Source organism: Hippopotamus amphibius, chromosome 4 (assembly GCF_030028045.1).
Source record: "Hippopotamus amphibius kiboko isolate mHipAmp2 chromosome 4, mHipAmp2.hap2, whole genome shotgun sequence".
Lineage (NCBI taxonomy): Eukaryota > Metazoa > Chordata > Mammalia > Artiodactyla > Hippopotamidae > Hippopotamus > Hippopotamus amphibius.
In genome coordinates, this window is record NC_080189.1 from 94,756,032 (window position 1) to 94,774,583 (window position 18,552).

General features: G+C 35.0%; 1 protein-coding gene across 1 annotated transcript in view; it reads right to left on the reverse strand.

The window, feature by feature from the left end:
• SEMA3E (semaphorin 3E) overlaps positions 1-18,552 on the reverse strand; it is a 253,140-nt gene that overhangs the window by 37,433 nt on the left and 197,155 nt on the right. The window contains exons 5-7 of the mRNA XM_057733732.1: positions 11,451-11,544; positions 2,148-2,267; positions 172-314 (exon numbers count right to left, since the gene is read on the reverse strand). Coding sequence (XP_057589715.1) covers positions 172-314; positions 2,148-2,267; positions 11,451-11,544 — 357 coding nt within the window. The remainder of the gene's footprint in view (positions 1-171; positions 315-2,147; positions 2,268-11,450; positions 11,545-18,552) is intronic.

Genomic DNA, 18,552 nt, shown 5'->3' on the forward strand with positions numbered 1-18,552 from the left:
AAACTTTCAGTAGATAAGAAATCTAAAGATTAGGTAGTAAATACCAATTTTAGGGAGCCTAAGAGAATACAAGAAAATATTTTCAAGTAGAAAGCTACTACAAAACGAACAAAGATCTGACCACAAATGGTGAGATAAGCAAGCTTAGTGAGAGAGGAAGACGGCGCTCACCACGCAGAGTCTCCCCACTCTGGTGTAAATCGCGTGAGCATTGTTTTCTGCCTCCAGGGCCTTCTCCGTAAAAAAGAAATACACTTTGTTGTCATCTCGGTCTTCATTATCAGGGATCATATACGAACCTACAAATTTTGGCTCTGCGGAAGTAAAAACATAGAAGAAAAACAGCTATTACAACAAAATGAGAAGTTAATATACTTTCCTTGCAATTTTGTACTAAACATTGAAATCTTGTAGATAGCTCCATGTTCTTTGCAAATCAACCATTTTTAAGAATTGTTAGAGGATTTCAAATTTAATTGAGTTAGGGAGGGAAATAAACCAATTTTAAATAACATATGTTATAGACTTGAATTCAAAGAAGAATAGATTAGAAGCAACATGTCAATCTCCATAAATTTCCTCCCATATATTATATGTATAATATATATATTACATATATATATGGGAGGAATATATATATATATATAAAGTCAATATAATATATGTAAAATACTTTAGTAAAGAAGTCTATCAGGGACTTCCCTGGTGGTGCAGTGGTTAGGAATCCGCCTGCCAATGCAAGGGACATAGGTTCAATCCTCTGGCCGGGAAGATCTCACAAACTGCCAAGCAACTAAGCCTGTGCGCCACAACTACTGAGCCTGCGCTCTACAGCCTGCGAGCCACAGCTACTGAGCCCATATGCCGCAACTAGTGAAGCCCGTTTTCCTAGAGGCCGTGCTCTGCAATAAGAGAGCTACCGCACTGAGAAGCCCACGCCCCTCAATGCAGAGCAGCCTCCGCTTGCTGCAGCTAGAGAAAACAATGAAGACCCAAAGCAGCCAAAAAAAAAAAAAAGCAGTCTATCATTTTTTTAATTCATAAATTATCTACCAGACCAGCTCATGGAAGACCATTTTAATTTTAAGGTAGAAATTTCATTGTAAGTTTTTCTATTCATAATCAAAGGGATCTGAGTGAATGACCTTTGACTGACATGGACTGCCAAATATTTTAATGACATAATGCTGCCAATAATGACTATGCACTCTAAAGCTTAATATATGTTAATTAATTTATTTATTTATTTTAAGAACTTTTATTGAGATATAACTGACATACAATAAATTGCATATATTTAAAGTGTACAATTTGATTTTTTTTTCTTATTAGTAATGTATATATGGCAATCCCAATCTCCCAATTCATCCCACCCTAACCGCCCCCCCCCGCCCCGGCTTTCCCCACTTGGTGTCCATATGTTTGTTCCCTACATCTGTGTCTCTATTTCTGCCTTGCAAACCGGTTGATCTGTACCATTTTTCTAGATTCCGCATATATGCGTTAATATACGATATTTGTTTTTCTGACTTACTTCACTCTGTATGACAGTCTCTAGGTCTGTCCATGTCTCTACAAATGTCCCAATTTCGTTTAAAGCTTAATATTTAAAAAGGCTGAAAATAATGAAACAGCTCATCACAAAATGATTTCAGTCGCTAGATATACCAATGTGCCCAAATATAAACATGATTCCTTACAAAGAATTCTATGTAAATGAAAGCCTAGTGATTTTCCTAGAATTTCATTTGTCTCTGAAGTACAACGTGATCATATTAAAACAAGCAAAGCAGTCAATTCATGCAAAATTACACCAACTGACAAGAGAAGACAAAACAACTTATTGGATGAAAGGGGTTTTCACTTCTCATACATTTGTTGTATTCATTTCAATCCTGATTTCTAAGTATCGCTGTGACGGTAACTTCGTTTTGTAATAGAGCTGATCCATTTTGACATAAAATGATATACATATATCATATATAATATTTTAATCTGGGAATACTGCTAAGAAAAAAAAACCCTGAAATTTGCGAAAACTATAAATTACGTTTATATTATTATTGTTTTTCAAAATGGCAAGTTTCCCATGAACTCTAGACTTGTTTTCAGTTCTGACCGACACACTCTTCTCTCTTCAGGCCTACCTTTCAACAGGCGTTCGTCATCGTGCTCGGTGCGGATGTGAGCCAGTCGCCCCAGGCTCCTGAAGATGGCAGCGTCCCTGCCCCAGTAGTCACTGTAGAGTCCAGCAAACAGCTCACTACCTGCGTGAAAACATCAGTTCAGGATAAATCCGTATTTGTTTCTGGGTCTGATGACAATGTCTAAAACCACAGCTACAATAAATGTATCCAGGTTTACCGTGTATACGGCCGAATGGAATTGATGCTCCTGTTACGAGCATAGATGGTACAGTCAGACGGCCAGGGTTTGAATCCTGACCCTGCTGCTTACTAGACGTGTGATCTTGGGCAAAGTGCTCAACCTCTCCGTGCCTTAGTTTCCACATTCACAAAGAGAATAGCACATACATTTCGTTAAAAGTAAAGCATTCAGAAAAGTAGCTGGCATATACTAAGACCTACATGAGCATCTGATAAATAACCTGGCTCTCTCTTTTTAATAAACTGCTTTCAACTTTCATATCATCAGGGTGTTAGTATTGGTATTGGTATTAGTATTGGTATTGGTATTAGCATTGGTACTATATGTGAGTCAGCTAACTCAAACCCTTCTTGTAGTAAGAAATTGCTTCCATTAACATGATTTTAGTGCAGGAACCGCAAAGTCTGACAAAGTTGTATATAATTCAATTAGTTGTTGTTTAATTTGCAAGTTTGTGGCTTACTTAGAAACGACAGAAAGAGTTCATAGTTTAATCAAGCAGTCAACAGAACGAATGACGTTAGCTGCAACACGTGATGAAGGTCACAGACTTAAATCAGACCAAGGAATAACAAACGTATGCAGGGTCTCAAGAAATGACGATATGTCTTCGGGGCCAGCCAGAAACAAAGACATTAAAATAGCTCATGAGAAGAGGAAAACAAATTAACAAATACAAAAATAACATAAGAGGGACAGACAGGAAAGACAGAGGCAAATGTGGTAGAATATTAACAGTTGGTGAGCCAAAGTAAATGGTATAAATTTTTACTCCTCTTTCGATTTTTCTTTGTATTTGAAAATTTTCAGGACCACAAATTAAAAAAGGAGCTGTATTTGTTGAGTTCATCCTATATATTCAATGTGTGCTAAGTGAGACGTGTGATAAGTAACAAAAAACTAAAAAATAAAGATGCTTTATATCTGGACTTAAAATATAATTTGGTAGAGAAGAGTTATATCAGAACTCTTATTGAAGATTTTCTTTGGAACTAGAAGGGGGGAAGAACAACATAATTTGTACCAAATTCAATCAGCGCTGTCTTCACCAGTTTTATATCCATAGGTGGAAAAAGGAGTATTTGGGGATAAAATGCATTCAGCGGTTAGGGATATGAACCATGCGAGTGGTTCAATGTGCACTACTGGAACACAGATAAAAGAGAGTCATGCTGCATTCACTAAAAGGCCTTGGAGATCATGAACTCTATGGCACAAATAAACGAGCTGACCCACAAAAGAGTTAACTGACTACTGAACCACCAGAGCAAGGGTTTTTCTGAAATTTTAAAAAATTATTATGCTTGGTTATAATTTCCATATGAAATATAAGGGCCATTTTACATCGATGGACCTAGAGATTTTCATGTTAAGTGAAGTAATCAGACCGCGAGAGACAAATATCATGTGATGTCACTTATATGTGGAATAAAAAAAAGTGATACAAATAAACTTATTTACAAAACAGATTCACAAACATAGAAAACAAACTTATGGTTACCAAGGGCAAAGGGGAGTGCGATAAACTGGGTGTTTGGGATTAAGAGATACACACCACTATACATAAAATAGACAACAATCTACTGTAGAGCACAGGGAACTATAATCAATATCTTGTAATAACCTATAATGGAAAAGAATCTGAAAAAATAAATATGTAAATCAACTATACTTCAATTAAAAATATTAATAAAATATAAAGGCCATTTTGTAAAAGTATGCTAAACAGAACTTATTTTTCTAATATGACTAGGCTGAATGTTTAATGCATAATGAGTACAAAAAAAAATTTCTTTAAAATCATGACAGTTTATATTTCTTGTTTTTAATATGTAATTTAATTTCCTAAAATATTTATAATCCTTTTCTATCTGAAATTATTATTTTGGAAAAATAATCTTTATTTTAGTTCACATCAATTTTATTGCACTTATCCCAGTTTGAACACTGTTTCCAAGTTTTACTTGTTTTAATCAACTCCACAAATTTAACAAGTAAGTTCCCCTTGCAGCCACTAGATGGAGCCATATGATACCAAATAATATATATCCAGGGCAGTTTATCTGCAAAAAGGAAAAGATGACATATTACCAATTTTACCCAATTTCCCTTTTTGCATCCAGAAAAAAGAAAATGGTTTGTGAACAATTCAAATAATACAATATGAACTGTATGACAAACTTCAAAGAAGCTAGACAAGGTGCTAAAAACTATATGCTATGTAAACTGAGCCAAATGTATTTCTGTTGGAAACATTAGATTTTCCTCAAAAGGGAAGGATTCTCCTTTCAGATTTTATTATCAGTGTGAAGAACAAAATAAATTCATGGTGATAGACAATAACGATGTTTGGTAAAATACTTTCCTAAGAAAAAATACTTTGATGAAAAATAATAAATTAGAATAAAACTTTAGACACAAATGTTAACAGTCATTAAAAGAGCAAAAATACTCAAGCCTATTATAATTGATACCATTTACAGCAAATATACAGTTTCTAGTTGAAAACTTTAAAATTATAACTATCTGTATAGAGAAAATTCGTGAATCAACATTTTGGTATTATAGAGAGCACAAAAATAATATCTGGATAATTTATATTTTCATGGATTAAAAAGAAAAGAGTTTCATACAAATAGTAAAATATGTTTTAGAGTTTCAATGACAGGAACAGAACTACTCAAATTTTTAGTTTTCTATGTCTATGGAGACATGATATTTGATAAACGTATTAGCTTGGTCATAAATTTTACTAGTGTCTACTTTGATATTCTGAATATAAATAACCAACTTAATTTGTATGCCATATATTATTTTTCATTCTTATAGCACTGGATTCTGATGGTAACTGATGTTATGTTAATTTTAGTTGGTCAAGTGTGGTTATAATTAAAAAAGAAAACATCTGCAGGGTATTTTGACAGGTGAATGTAACTTATCATTGTCATACTCAACAATCGTCTCTGTGTACAGATACAAGAAGAGTAGAAACAGTTCTGCACTGGAAATCTGGAAAACTACGTCCCCAGCCCCAAATCTACTAACTGTGGCAAAAAGCTTTCGGAATCCCCCTGCCTTGGTTATTTGAAGAATCAGAGAGATGTAAAAGTGATTTCCTGAGGCTGCCCAGCTTTTATGTCCTCTCTGCTGTCCTTTTACTGGTTTGCAGGTTCTCTGCCTTGGAATTCTCCCCTTCACACTTCACCTCCCATTTACCTGGCCAGGGCCCACTTTCTCCAGGAAGCCTTCCCTGACCAAACTTGTTAGTGTAGTACTTCCTAGGACCACCCATAGCACCCACGCCTATTTCTACCATGTTTCTCATCCTACTATGCTTTGTCTCCTTCTGCGTTTGACATCATTCCTCACTGCTCTTGATGTGTCTTATTATATTCTTTTGTCACCAACATCTTGCACAGTGTCTGGAATTCAGAAAGTGCTGAATAAGCATTTGTTGAATCAAAGAAAGGCATAATGAATTAACAAGCGAATGTATGTATATTTTAGTGTTCAGTTTAAAAACACTACGAAATGCAACAAACCAAAACCTCAGGGTAAGATTCAAAAATGCTTCAGGGAGAAAATATCAAAAGAAGGAAAAACTAATGGTGTTTATATGAATAGCAGAGGTCTTTGAATTTTTTGTTCCTCAAGAAGCCCATGTTATTTAATAATTTTAATTCAGGAACACAGGGACTCTATTTTCTTCTAGTATTTGTCCCCAACAGTTTCAGCCCCCAAAGACTGTGCCTACTCTCAACTGTTCGTAGGAAACAAAATGAGACAATCATTTGACCTTAGTGATACAAAAACAAACCCACTGTAAAGAATTCTAAGTTAAAATGCACAGTTAAAATACTTTTCTACACAACTTTTTTTATAATACAAACTCTAATTGGAGTTTTAGTGAAACACACTTCATTGCTTTAATATTTTGTCAACCTTATCAAGAGTTTAGTTCATAGATGGTATTATTAATCAGAGTTTTTACTCACCATGTTGTAATACAGATTTTAATTGTTCAGTGAGAAAAATTCACAATAATTTTGCATGCCTTTCTTATTTGCTTAAGTCTTGGTCAATCATTGCTCCTATTTATGTTGTAAATGTCAACAAATCCGAATGATGGGAAACATATTTGCCTGATGGAAATGACATAGCTAAAGATGGATTTAACTGCCTCACTTTATACCTGAACTGTATCATTTTGTTAGAAAATCATTCTACTTTTGCGCTATTTTGCAGAGTGCCTACAACACGCATAATTGCAAACAGGAAAAAAATGCACTTGGGAGGATGAGGATGGATAAGAATGGTCCACAGGTTCCAACCTCCCAGTTCACACTCACGGTCTGCGTAGGATGCTGAAGGGAATCGGAAAAAGCAGGTCCTTTTATTAGTTATGTTGTTGTTTGGACTCTTTGTTTGTTTTTGCTTTGGCAAATAGCTAGCATTAGCTGTCAATGACAAGAAGGTGGTTTCTGAGGCAAGAAGGAAAAAGAAAAATGCATCCTGAATCTGTTCATTTGCATGTGCTGGCATCCGTGACAGCACTAGGAGTTTCCTTGGTGGCAAACCAGTGACACTGATACCAGGATGGTCAAACCAGATTTCTAAGGGGGAGAATGTCAATGGCGAACTGAAGAGGACATTTTTTTTCTTCTATCTTTCTTAATTTTTATTTTCTGTTTGTTTTGAGGAAACCACAAGCAAGTATTCAAACAGCTCTTTGGCAACTAGCAGTTATAGCCAGCAGCAACACGCACCATGTGAACCTTGGCATCCTGCCAAATGAGAGACTCCAGCAGTATTGTCCTGGATAAGAAATTATAGATATTCTTTAGGGACAGGAACATGGTAAGGGAGTACGTTTCTACACAGTTGGGGTGAATTCAAGAAACAAGCCAGCACATTCACTTCTTGCACTTATAGAGGTTGTAAGTATAAAGACATATATTTTACCTTCATTTCAATGATTTCATTTATTTTTCTAATATTTATGAAGTCCTATCTTACACCAGAACTATTCATTCATAATTCTGCCTTGAATATATAGTTAATCAAATAGAAACATTTATTTATACAAAAAAAGTTTTAATAGTATTAAGAGCTTGAAATAATCACTTAAATTTTCCCTGCATGAATTCCAACTCCCTTTCACTCAATCAACATTGACCTTTAGTTCACAGATTTTGTGATGAGGGGATATATTCATAAAGGTCTCATTATGATGAATAAAAGTGCAGGAAGAAAATTTCAGTAACTGTAAACTTCTGTCGTTTTAGTTGCTGAAAAACGTAACATAGGACATAAAAAGCGTAGAAAGGAAATTTCAGTGACTGAAATATCTCATTCATGGTTATTTGTTGACAGAAAATTTAGTAAGTCTTTAACTTGAAAGTATCCTAAAAAATTCTAACACCAAAGCTAGCACTTTCAAAGCAAAGTGTGAAAAGGTACCTGACAAATCAGAGTAGTTTTCCCCCAAATGCTAGTAACATGTCCATTAGCGTACCTTAGGCACTTCAGGTATGGTAGGTATTAAATTACATTAATAAAAATCTGGGTCAGAATGAAACAATTTAAAAAACAGCAATAGAATGGAGTAGACAAAGTATCAAAGAAATCCCCAAAGTTATTGAAGGTGTTATCAACTTAAAAAAGAGAATATTGCAGTATTACATCAAATGTAAACTGATGCAAAAAAGTCACCTAATACTCTTGCTTCCTGACCAAAATGACATATGACATGAACAAAATATTTCCTGAAATTTTATTTGGCTGGCCACCAAACCTAGTAACTTTTATTGGCAAGATTAGTCCTAAGTATGTTTGGTTGACTTGAAAGGTACAGACAAGTAATACAGCAACTCATTTTACTAAGTAATTCACTGTCTCAACAAACTGTTTTTAAAACCAGATTGTAATGCCCTTGCCTTCTCCAGCCAGTTATTTAAGACCACTTTAAATGTAATACTAGTAATCACCGTAGGGGGGAAAATGTGGCTAAACATATAGAAATAGTGCACCTGTGATATGAATTTATAGGCCACCAAGGTAAATTACATTAATACAAAGCGGCATTGAAAGAGCAGACCTAATTAATGTATGATTTCATTTTGATTGACTTCTGAACATGCAGCATGTAGTTCAATAAGGAGCCTGTTTTACTCCTTAAGTCGTTTCACACAGAATCATTGCCAGTTACTAACATTTCCATTCTATATGAGACTATAAATTTAATAAAAGTGTTCATTAACTTGTCTTTCACCTAGCACATAATGTCTATTCCTTAGCCAGTTTTTCAGTAAGCTTTTACTCCGTGTGATCTTAAATCAACTGAATTTAAGTTAAATACAATGAAATGTATCTAAAGTTAAGATATTATAAGAAATTCTCAGATTTGTGAGCATGGTTTTACTTTGGGGGCCTTGTTAGTTTTATGAGTATTTGTATTTACAAATTTGAGGGTTTTTTTTTTAACCATGAAAGTGAATCCTAATGCGAACAGGCATTAAAAGTTAAGTGTGACCTATAATTAAGAAAGAAGCACAAACGGTCTAACGATGGTCATCTTCTTGCTGGAGTCCTGTCCTAACCTACCAGCAGAGAACATGTGTGGTCATAAAATACCACATTAATGCATTCTTTCCCTGTCAGAGTAAGCTGCCCTGAGCTTGCCAAATTCCAATTCAGGTAGCTCCATTTTTTTCCATCCCAAATTCCTGCTGCTTTTTCAATTGGGTGAATTATTTCTACTTCCTGTCTTTTAAAGAGTTGCTGGCTGACGTAGGTTATCAGATTTCCATCCCAGTGGCTGCAGCACAGCCACAGTGAGTGAACGATCTCTCAAAGGTACTTTGGGATGAAAGCTACTGGATAAATGAGAAGAATTATATTTTTATTTCTTCTCTTTGGAGGGATTATTCTATAACTTTTGTGTTTAGCTTGGAGGGCTCTTATGATCTGATTTCTCTTCTGAATAAGCAAAACAACCACCCAGATGGCCAGCACTTCACATTCTAGCATAGGGTAATTCGATGTGGAAGTTCAGTGAAACTCACTTGGAAATGTCCCTCCAGTAATATCTCCCCTCTTTAAAAAATTCAGTTTTAAATTCCTGGTTTCATGCAAAAACAAGCTCCAGGGAGGCTGAGTGGTGAGTGGCAGGCTGGCTAAAAAAAAATCACTTTTAACCATTAGAAGAACTGTTAAAAACAAATCATATTCCCTTCTAATCTTCTTAGGATTTTACTGGAGTAGTGTTTACTGTGTAATTTTTGACTTTCAATACCTTTTATAATCCCCAAATTTATTTTTGGTTTGTTTGTTTAGGAAGCCCAGTGAGAATTTCATTGTCAATATTTATAGGAGGCCTTTTCTGTGTAATATATTGTATGGTAAAAGAAAGATGATAGGACAGTCTCCCTCTTCCAGACATATTCAAATCTTAAATCTATGAAGTAGAAAAATCACTAAAAACATTAGAAAAAATTGTACGAGTCTATCAAATGCATGTATTTTACCTCATATGCTGCCAATCTACTAGGAATTTATAACATATATGGATCTAGCATTCTCCAGAAGTGGCATTCCTAGGTTTTGATTCCTACTAAGTCCAAACTGACTTAAGCAACTCAATTCCCATATGTAAAATCTCCCCTCCTCATATCGTGTTTATAGACACATATATACACGGGTGAGCAGAGGAACTCAGGATATCTTAATATTTTCTTTAAAATTGTATATTCTTTAAAAATATCTCTTTAGGCAAGCTCCTGAAGAACTAATCACTATGTGAAATTCTCATCCTACAGCTCTTTCAAATTATGAAGCTGAAGTAAATCAAACTTTCCTTACCAATTAGAGCCAACATAAGATTTTTGTTCTACAAATAAATATACATATCTATAAAAGCTCTACTTATCTAGACCTGAGTACCATGATTGGGGTGGGGGAGTGTGGGGAGTGAGATGCAAGGTCCAACAGAGTCAACTGTCTGGAATAAGTTCAGGGAATGTGTTGTCTCTAGACTATACAGGAACATCTGTATCAACTCTAAATCAAGCATAAGATATTTTGATTACTCATCAGTGCAGAGTTTTAAGTTTTACCCACTTATTTAGGATAGGAAATCTCTACACATTATTTTACACATTTTCATTTTCTGCAAACAGGATGACCTAATATTAGCATATAACTCTCTGTTGCAAATGCAATGACAGAAGCTTGTACATCTGTACCATACCTCTATCAGAACATCTCAACACTGAGAAAACAGAATGATTCCCAATAGCACCTATGTGAGGTGTCAGGGCTTGCTGTCTTCAACTTTATACTTGGCAACTCATCCATCTGTTTGCACCGTAGCAGTGCTGGAGTATTTGACACGGCTGTAGAATTTTCAGTCCCAAATTGTACAAAAGAAAAAGTATTTTTCTGAGATTTAGGTGAGATTTTCATGTACCTCATCTAATTTAATTGAAATCCAATTGAAATCTAGATCAGACACGGCCAGCTTACTCTATTATTCCAACAAGGACATAGTCTGAGCCAGTCAACCTCCATAGCTTACATTTTAAATTAACAGGAATTTAAATAAATGACTTTGAAGTTCCAAACTGAGATGACCTTCTGCTGAATTCTACTGAGACAGAGCAAGGCACCAAGAAGAGAATATTAGAAGTTCCCTTAAAGTCACAGTAATTAAAACATAAAGAATTAGCATATGTTAAAAGCATTTAGTTTCCCTAGCTACATTTTTATACAGTATTTATATAATTGCAGTTTGTGAACAATAAGTGACACAATACAAAATGCCTTCTATCAGGTATTAAGTGACAATTTGTGTTTTCTGGATGAGATGCCCATACTTCACAGCAGCTGCACTTATTTTAGAGTAAAATCGGCTCAAGTGAGCATGGCTTGAAATGTAACATCTTTGCTCCCAGCACCAGTGAACAGGTATGACACAGCAACGTATATGAAGAAATACCAAAGAATCTGACTGATTTTCAAAATCAATATGAATACCACCTGATGTCTGCATCCATGATAATTACCAACTAAAGTAGAGATGAAGGAAGAGCTGGGATCAAAAGGACATCTGCCTCTTCCTCTCTCAGATCTGTGAGATTCCAGGTGAAAAAGGGGATCCTTTAAAGAAAACCAAAAAAGCCGTTAAGTATCTGCCAACTTTATAAGAATTTAATTTCTCAGAAGAAATACAGTCAACCTTGATTATTTACAAAACAAGTATTTTAAATAGGGCACCAGTAAGAAACATCAAGTTATTTAGGAACAAACTGGATTTCATAAATAAATATGTGGATTTTCAGGCCCATGTGGGTTTTCTCACTCCTCTCAAAAAGGATGAAGGTGCTGAAATGAAAGAAATTTGCAGTTTTTATCACTTGATCAGACAGTATCAGTTATTCTGAGATGTGTTAGTTAAATATTCCAAATGAATGGAGACTTGCTGGAAAAAAAAAAGGTTAGTAAAAAGGAGACTCAGTGATAAACATGGAAATGACCTTTTATTCCACAAAGGCCATTACTGATTTTTCTGAATAATCTCTAAAAGAAAATGATTACATTTTCTATCAATAATTCAGAATATTTATTTGCATTCATTTTTATTTTTCATCACATATATTCTTTGCATAGACATCTAACATTTAATAATTTAGAGAATGATTACTGCATACATAATTACTGGGCTATATATGTAGAAACTGATGCCATACTATGAACAATATTTCACTTTGGTTTTACACAAATGAGACATTGAAAATAAATATTTCCAGCAAAACTACTTTGTTTGTTCCTATTGCAATCACATAACCACAGAACTTTTCCTGAATGTTCTCAGATTTCAAAATTCTCATTAATGGATATTTTTATTATTAACCTTCATTAAGTGTGCTATAAATGGTTTCAGTTAAAAAAAAAAGTAACCTGCTGTATAACACAGGGAACTCTACTTCACTTTACTGTACACTAGAAACTAACACAACATGGTAAAACAACTATACCTCTATTTAAAAAAAAAGTAGTTTGGAAAAGTGACATTAAAAATCAATATAGAAAATTTTATAAGAAAAAAAACTACCTTGCAATGGAATATTGCCAATACTGGCCACTGTGGCATCTATAAGTAGCCTTGCCCATCTCTGAATCATGAATCTGTAAAAAAAAATCCAAAGTCCTAAGGAACTTCAGAGGGTTGCATGCACTTTTCTACAACTTGATCTTATCTTCCTAACAAGCCCATTTACTCCACATGATCTATCCTGTCCTTTACTTGCCATTCTTACTCAACACACTTTCCTCTTTCTCTCTATGATATCCTAAAACTACCATTTTGATTATTCCATTCTAAGATCTTTCTGGTAAGTGCAGAGCTCACCTGACCTATATAAAACCCCAGTCTTGTCCTGGAAATTGAACGACAGTCTATGGACCAAATGTGGCCTCAAACACAGAGGTGTGGCCAAACGGATATTTTAAGCAAAAAAAAAAAAAAAAAGAAAGAAAGAAAGTTTACCTATTTAGATACTCTACATAAATCAGTAGAGAGCACGAATGCCAGTAAATAATTTGAGACATTTTTGTGTTCACTTCCCACAGATGACAGATTTGCAATGACATGAAAAGAAAGTTTGTTGAAATGAGCTAGAATGAATGGTCTGCCCAGCTAACACTTAGGTGAAAGGGTTTCATCTAAATTTGCAAAACATATCCATACCGCTATATGGAGGAGGAAATGATCAAGTCTATAAATGAAATACTTGTTTACTCCTTTACTCACTGCTACTTCATAGAATATTTGGTAAAAATAGGTAGAGTATACATACTATACTTGTCCTAATACAGTCAAATGTCCAAATGTTTGCTCACAGAAAGCAGTTTAAGAAATACATTGAACTACTTTCTTAAATCAAGACTTTCTGTAGCTTCAACATTCTGTGATACTCAACATTTTGTCTCTAATGACAGATGAGGTTGATTTATCTAATGGATATAATTAGAAACCTTAAGCACTAAAATTGAAACTGCAAAAGAAAAATAAGTACCTTGCTTATTGATTCAAGGAAGTATAATATATTCTTTTAAATTTAAACTGTCAAGTGGGTAAACTGAAAATGCAAACTGAAAGAATGCTAAGATGAAGAGAATCTCAGATTCTGAAGAACCACAGAGTTAGATGAAGGAAATGAAGTCACAGGGTCTTAGAAAAGTCACAGGTTTTCATAAATATAAATCATGATCTAGGTTCCTAAGGCTACTGCTGATGTGTGAATTTCACCATGTTCTGAGATAGCAAGTATGGGACAGGGCGGTGTCTTCAACTTTCGAGAGAAGTAAACTGAATCATCTGGAAACGATATTCACAAAAGCCTATAACCCTAAGATTTTGAAAACAAATAAGTGGAACACAGGATGTATGAAGCACAGCTCTGTGCAATATGTAAAGTCTATTCGAGTCTGTAAAAGGACGTACTCTTTTATGAAACTTCAAATTTGACAACTGAATATTGAATACTAAATGCTCATATATTCTCAGAGATTTATGCCTCAAATCCAAACTCAGATTGCCTTGCCTGAACCCTTCCTACCTTTCTCCAGAAGACTTCAAATCCCTCTGTCTCATTAATTTGATAAATGGCTGAAACTACCTCTACAAATAGTTAGTTGAAATAATGAACAAATTAAGCCTTTTTGCCTGATTTTTACATCAGAATTAAAAATCCACGTTTTTAACTAACAGCTGATTCTTTGAGAAGATAAACAAAATCGATAAACCATTAGCCAGACTCATCAAGAAAAAAGGGAGAAGACGCAAATCAACAGAATTAGAAACGAAAAAGGAGAAGTAACAACTGACACTGTAGAAATACAAAAGATCATGAGAGACTACTACAAGCAACTATATGCCAATCAATTGGATAACCTGGAAGAAATGGATAAATTCTTAGAAAAGTACAATCTTCCAAGACTGCACCAGGAAGAAATAGAAAATATGAACAGACCAATCACAAGTACGGAAATTGAGACTGTGATTAAAAATCTCCCAACAAACAAAAGCCCAGGACCAGATGGCTTCACAGACGAATTCTATCAAACATTTAGAGAAGAGCTAACACCTATCCTTCTCAAACTATTCCAAACTATAGCAGAAGGAGGAACACTCCCAAACTCATTCTATGAGGCCACCATCATCCTGATACCAAAACCAGGCAAAGATGTCACAAAAAAAGAAAATCACAGGCCAATATCACTGATGAATATAGATGCAAAAATGCTCAACAAAATACTAGCTAACAGAATCAAACAACACATTAAAAAGATCATACACCATGATCAAGTGGGGTTTATCCCTGGGATGCAAAGATTCTTCAACATATGCAAATCAATTGTAATACATCATAACAACAAATTGAAGGATAAAAACCATATGATCATCTCAATAGATGCAGGAAAAGCCTTTGACAAAATTCAAAATCCATTTATGATAAAAACTCTCCAGAAAATGGGCATAGAAGGAAATTACCTCAACATAATAAAAGCCATATATAAGAAACCAAAAGCCAACATCGTTCCAGATGGTGAAAAACTGAAAGAATTTCCTCCAAGTACAGGAACAAGACAAGGGTGCCCACTCTCACCATACTTATTCAACATAGTTTTGGAAGTTTTAGCCACAGCAATCAGAGAAGAAAATGAAATAAAAGGAATCCAAACTGGAAAAGAAGTAAAATTGTCACTCTTTGCAGATGACATGATATTATACATAGAAAACCCTAAAGATTCTACCAGAAAATTGCTAGCACTAACCGATGAATTGAGTAAAGTAGCAGGATACAAAATTAATGCACAGAAATCTCTTGCATTCCTATACACTAACAACAAAAAAGCAGAAAGAGAAATTAAGGAAACTCTCCCATTTACCATTGCAACAAAAAGAATAAAATACCTAGGAATAAACCTGCCAAAGAAGGCAAAAGACCTGTATGCAGAAAACTATAAGACACTGATGAAAGAAATCAAACACGATACAAACACTTGGAGAGACATACCATATGTTCTTGGATTGGAAGAATCAGCATTGTGAAAATGACTATCCTACCCAAAGCAATTTACAGATTCAACGCAATCCCTATCAAATTACCAACTGCATTTTTCACAGAACTAGAACAAGAAATCTTACGATTTGTATGGAAACGCAGAAGTCCCTGAATAGCCAGAGCAATCTTGAGAAGGAAAAGACAGTTGGTGGAATTAGGCTTCCTGACTTCAAACAATACTGCAAGGCCACAGTGATCAGGACAGTATGGTACTGGCACAAAAATAGAAAGGAAGATCAATGGAACAGAATAGAGAACTCAGAGGTAAACCCAAGCACATATGGGCACCTTATCTTTGACAAAGGAGGCAAGAATATACAATGGAAAAAAGACAGCCTCTTCAATAAGTGGTGCTGGGAAAATTGGACAGCTACATGTAAAAGAATGAAATTAGAACACTTCCTAACACCATACACAAAAAAGAAACTCCAAATGGATTAAAGACCTACATGTAAGGCCAGACACTATAAAACTCCTAGAGGAAAACATAGGCAGAACACTCTATAACATACATCAAAGCGAGATCCTTTTTGACCCACCTCCTAGAATCATGGAAATAAAATCAAGAATAAACAAATGGGACCTAATGAAACTTTAAAGCTTTTGCACAGCGAAAGAAACCATAAACAAGAAGATAACCCTCAGAATGGGAGAAAATACTTGCCAACGAAGCAATGGACAGAGGATTAATCTCCAAAATATACACGCAGCTCTTGCAGCTTAATACCAAAAAAGCAAATAACCCAATCCACAAATGGGCGGAATACCAAAATAGACATTTCTCCAAAGAAGACATACAGATGGCCAACAAGCACATGAAAAGATGCTCACCATCACTAATCATCAGAGAAATGCAAGTCAAAGCCATGATGAGGTATCACCTCACACAGGTCAGAATGGCCACTATCAAAACATCTAGAAACAATAAATGTTGGAGAGGGTGTGGAGAAAAGGGAACTCTCCTGCACTGTTGGTGGGAATGTAAGTTGGTGCAGCCACTATGGAAAACAGTTTGGAGGTTCCTTAAAAAACTAAAAATAGAACTATGATATGATCCAGTAATCCCACTACTGGGCATATACCCACAGAAAACCATAATCCAAAGAGAAACATGTAGCATAATATTCATTGCAGCACTATTTACAATAGACAGGACATGGAAGCCACTTAAACGCCCATCAACAGATGAATGGATAAAGAAGATGTGGCACATATATACAATGGAATATTAGTCAGCCATAAAAAGGAATGAAATGGAGCTATATGTATTGAGGTGGATAGACCTAGAGTCTGTCATACAGAGTGAAGTAAGCCAGAGAGAGAAAAACAAATACTGCATGCTAACTCATATATACGGAATCTAAAAAAAAATAGTACTGATGAACCCAGTGACAGGGCAAGAATAAGGATGTAGATGCAGAGAATGGACTGGAGGACACAGGGTTGGGGGGCAGGGGGCGAAGGGGAAGCTGGGACGAAGTGAGAGAGTAGCATTGACATATATATACTACCAACTGTAAAATAGGTAGCTAGTGGGAAGTTGCTGTATAACAAAAGCAGATCAACTCGATGATGGGTGATGCCTTAGAGGGCCAGGACAGGGAGGGTGGGAGGGAGTCACGGGAGGGAGGGGATATGGGGATATATGTATGAATACAGCCGATTCACTTTGGTGTACCTCAAAAGCTAGTACAAGAGTGTAAAGCAATTATATTCCAATAAACAGCTTTAAAAAAAAAATCCACAGCTCTGAATAGCTTAAAGGATAGACATACCTATCATTTTTTTAAATGCATGTGTTCTCATTGTACACATATATCAAACTATCATGATGTAAATATATTGCAATTTTATTTTTCAACTTGTACTCAATAAAGCTGAAAAAAATGTGTGTATTCTGCAATTTGTAGGTTTTCAGCCCACTAAGGATTAAAAAAAAGATAAACTATTAGAACATCTCTGCTTTAGATAAGCACCATTATCTTTTAAAAAAGAAGAAAAGTGCAGATCTGTAGAGGATACAGTCATGTCATCCATACACAACCCTCCAGGACTCATATAATATGAAAATGGATGACAGTGTTAACCTGGATTGTATATTGTGATACATACATTTTAAATTTGAAGACTACGCTATTTCTAACAAAATAATGAAGAGCTGCTTTGAACACTTGAAAGGTCTATAACCCTTATCTTATCACTTTGCATAGTCTTCTCTGACCCTGTTCCCAAACCTGACTAGTTGTTAAATGCACATTTTAATTATTACATTAAAATCTCAGTGCATAGCACAGGAAGCTCTCTAATTTTTTTATTAATCAGAACATACCTTTCTGCAGAAGTATAATATAGGTACTGTCAATATTCCTTATTGAAATCACTGTATGCCTTTAAAACAGTAATAGTGTATCCTTGCTTTTTATTTTATTTTTGCATTACTGAGTTAAATGAAGTTGTTAACAAAAATGTGTTGCCTGATTTTTAGAAAAGGGTATTAACAATGTTATCACTAAAATAACATTTGATAATAAAAGCTAGTGAATGGTTGACACTTTTCACGTGAGTGACTTGAGAGTCTAAGTATGGCTATGATCACACACAACTTTACACTCCTATTATTTTGAACTCACCCTTGTCTGCTGATACAAGGTATAGCTTTATCGCAACTGTCCATTTGTCTGTGACCAATGAGTGAGTGGCCTCAGTAAATGTTATCTGACCACACTACGTGCAATCATAACCTTAATGCACAATTAGATGACACTTCAGAGAAGTTAAGCAAAAGAAGCAATGCCAGAAAAAGTAAGAAGATGAAGTCATCTTATACCTAATCAGTGTTTTATGACATGGTAAAAACAAAAAATCTGCCTGTGGTGAAAGTGAATTAAACTTAAAAATAATTTGCCTCTTTTACAAACATACTCAAAACTCATATTTTTAACCCATCAATCTTTGTTAAAACAAAGGTATGAGATTTCCATTGAACAAATCATGAAAGATGAACAAGGTCAGAAAGGTAATTTCTATTGGAGATAAG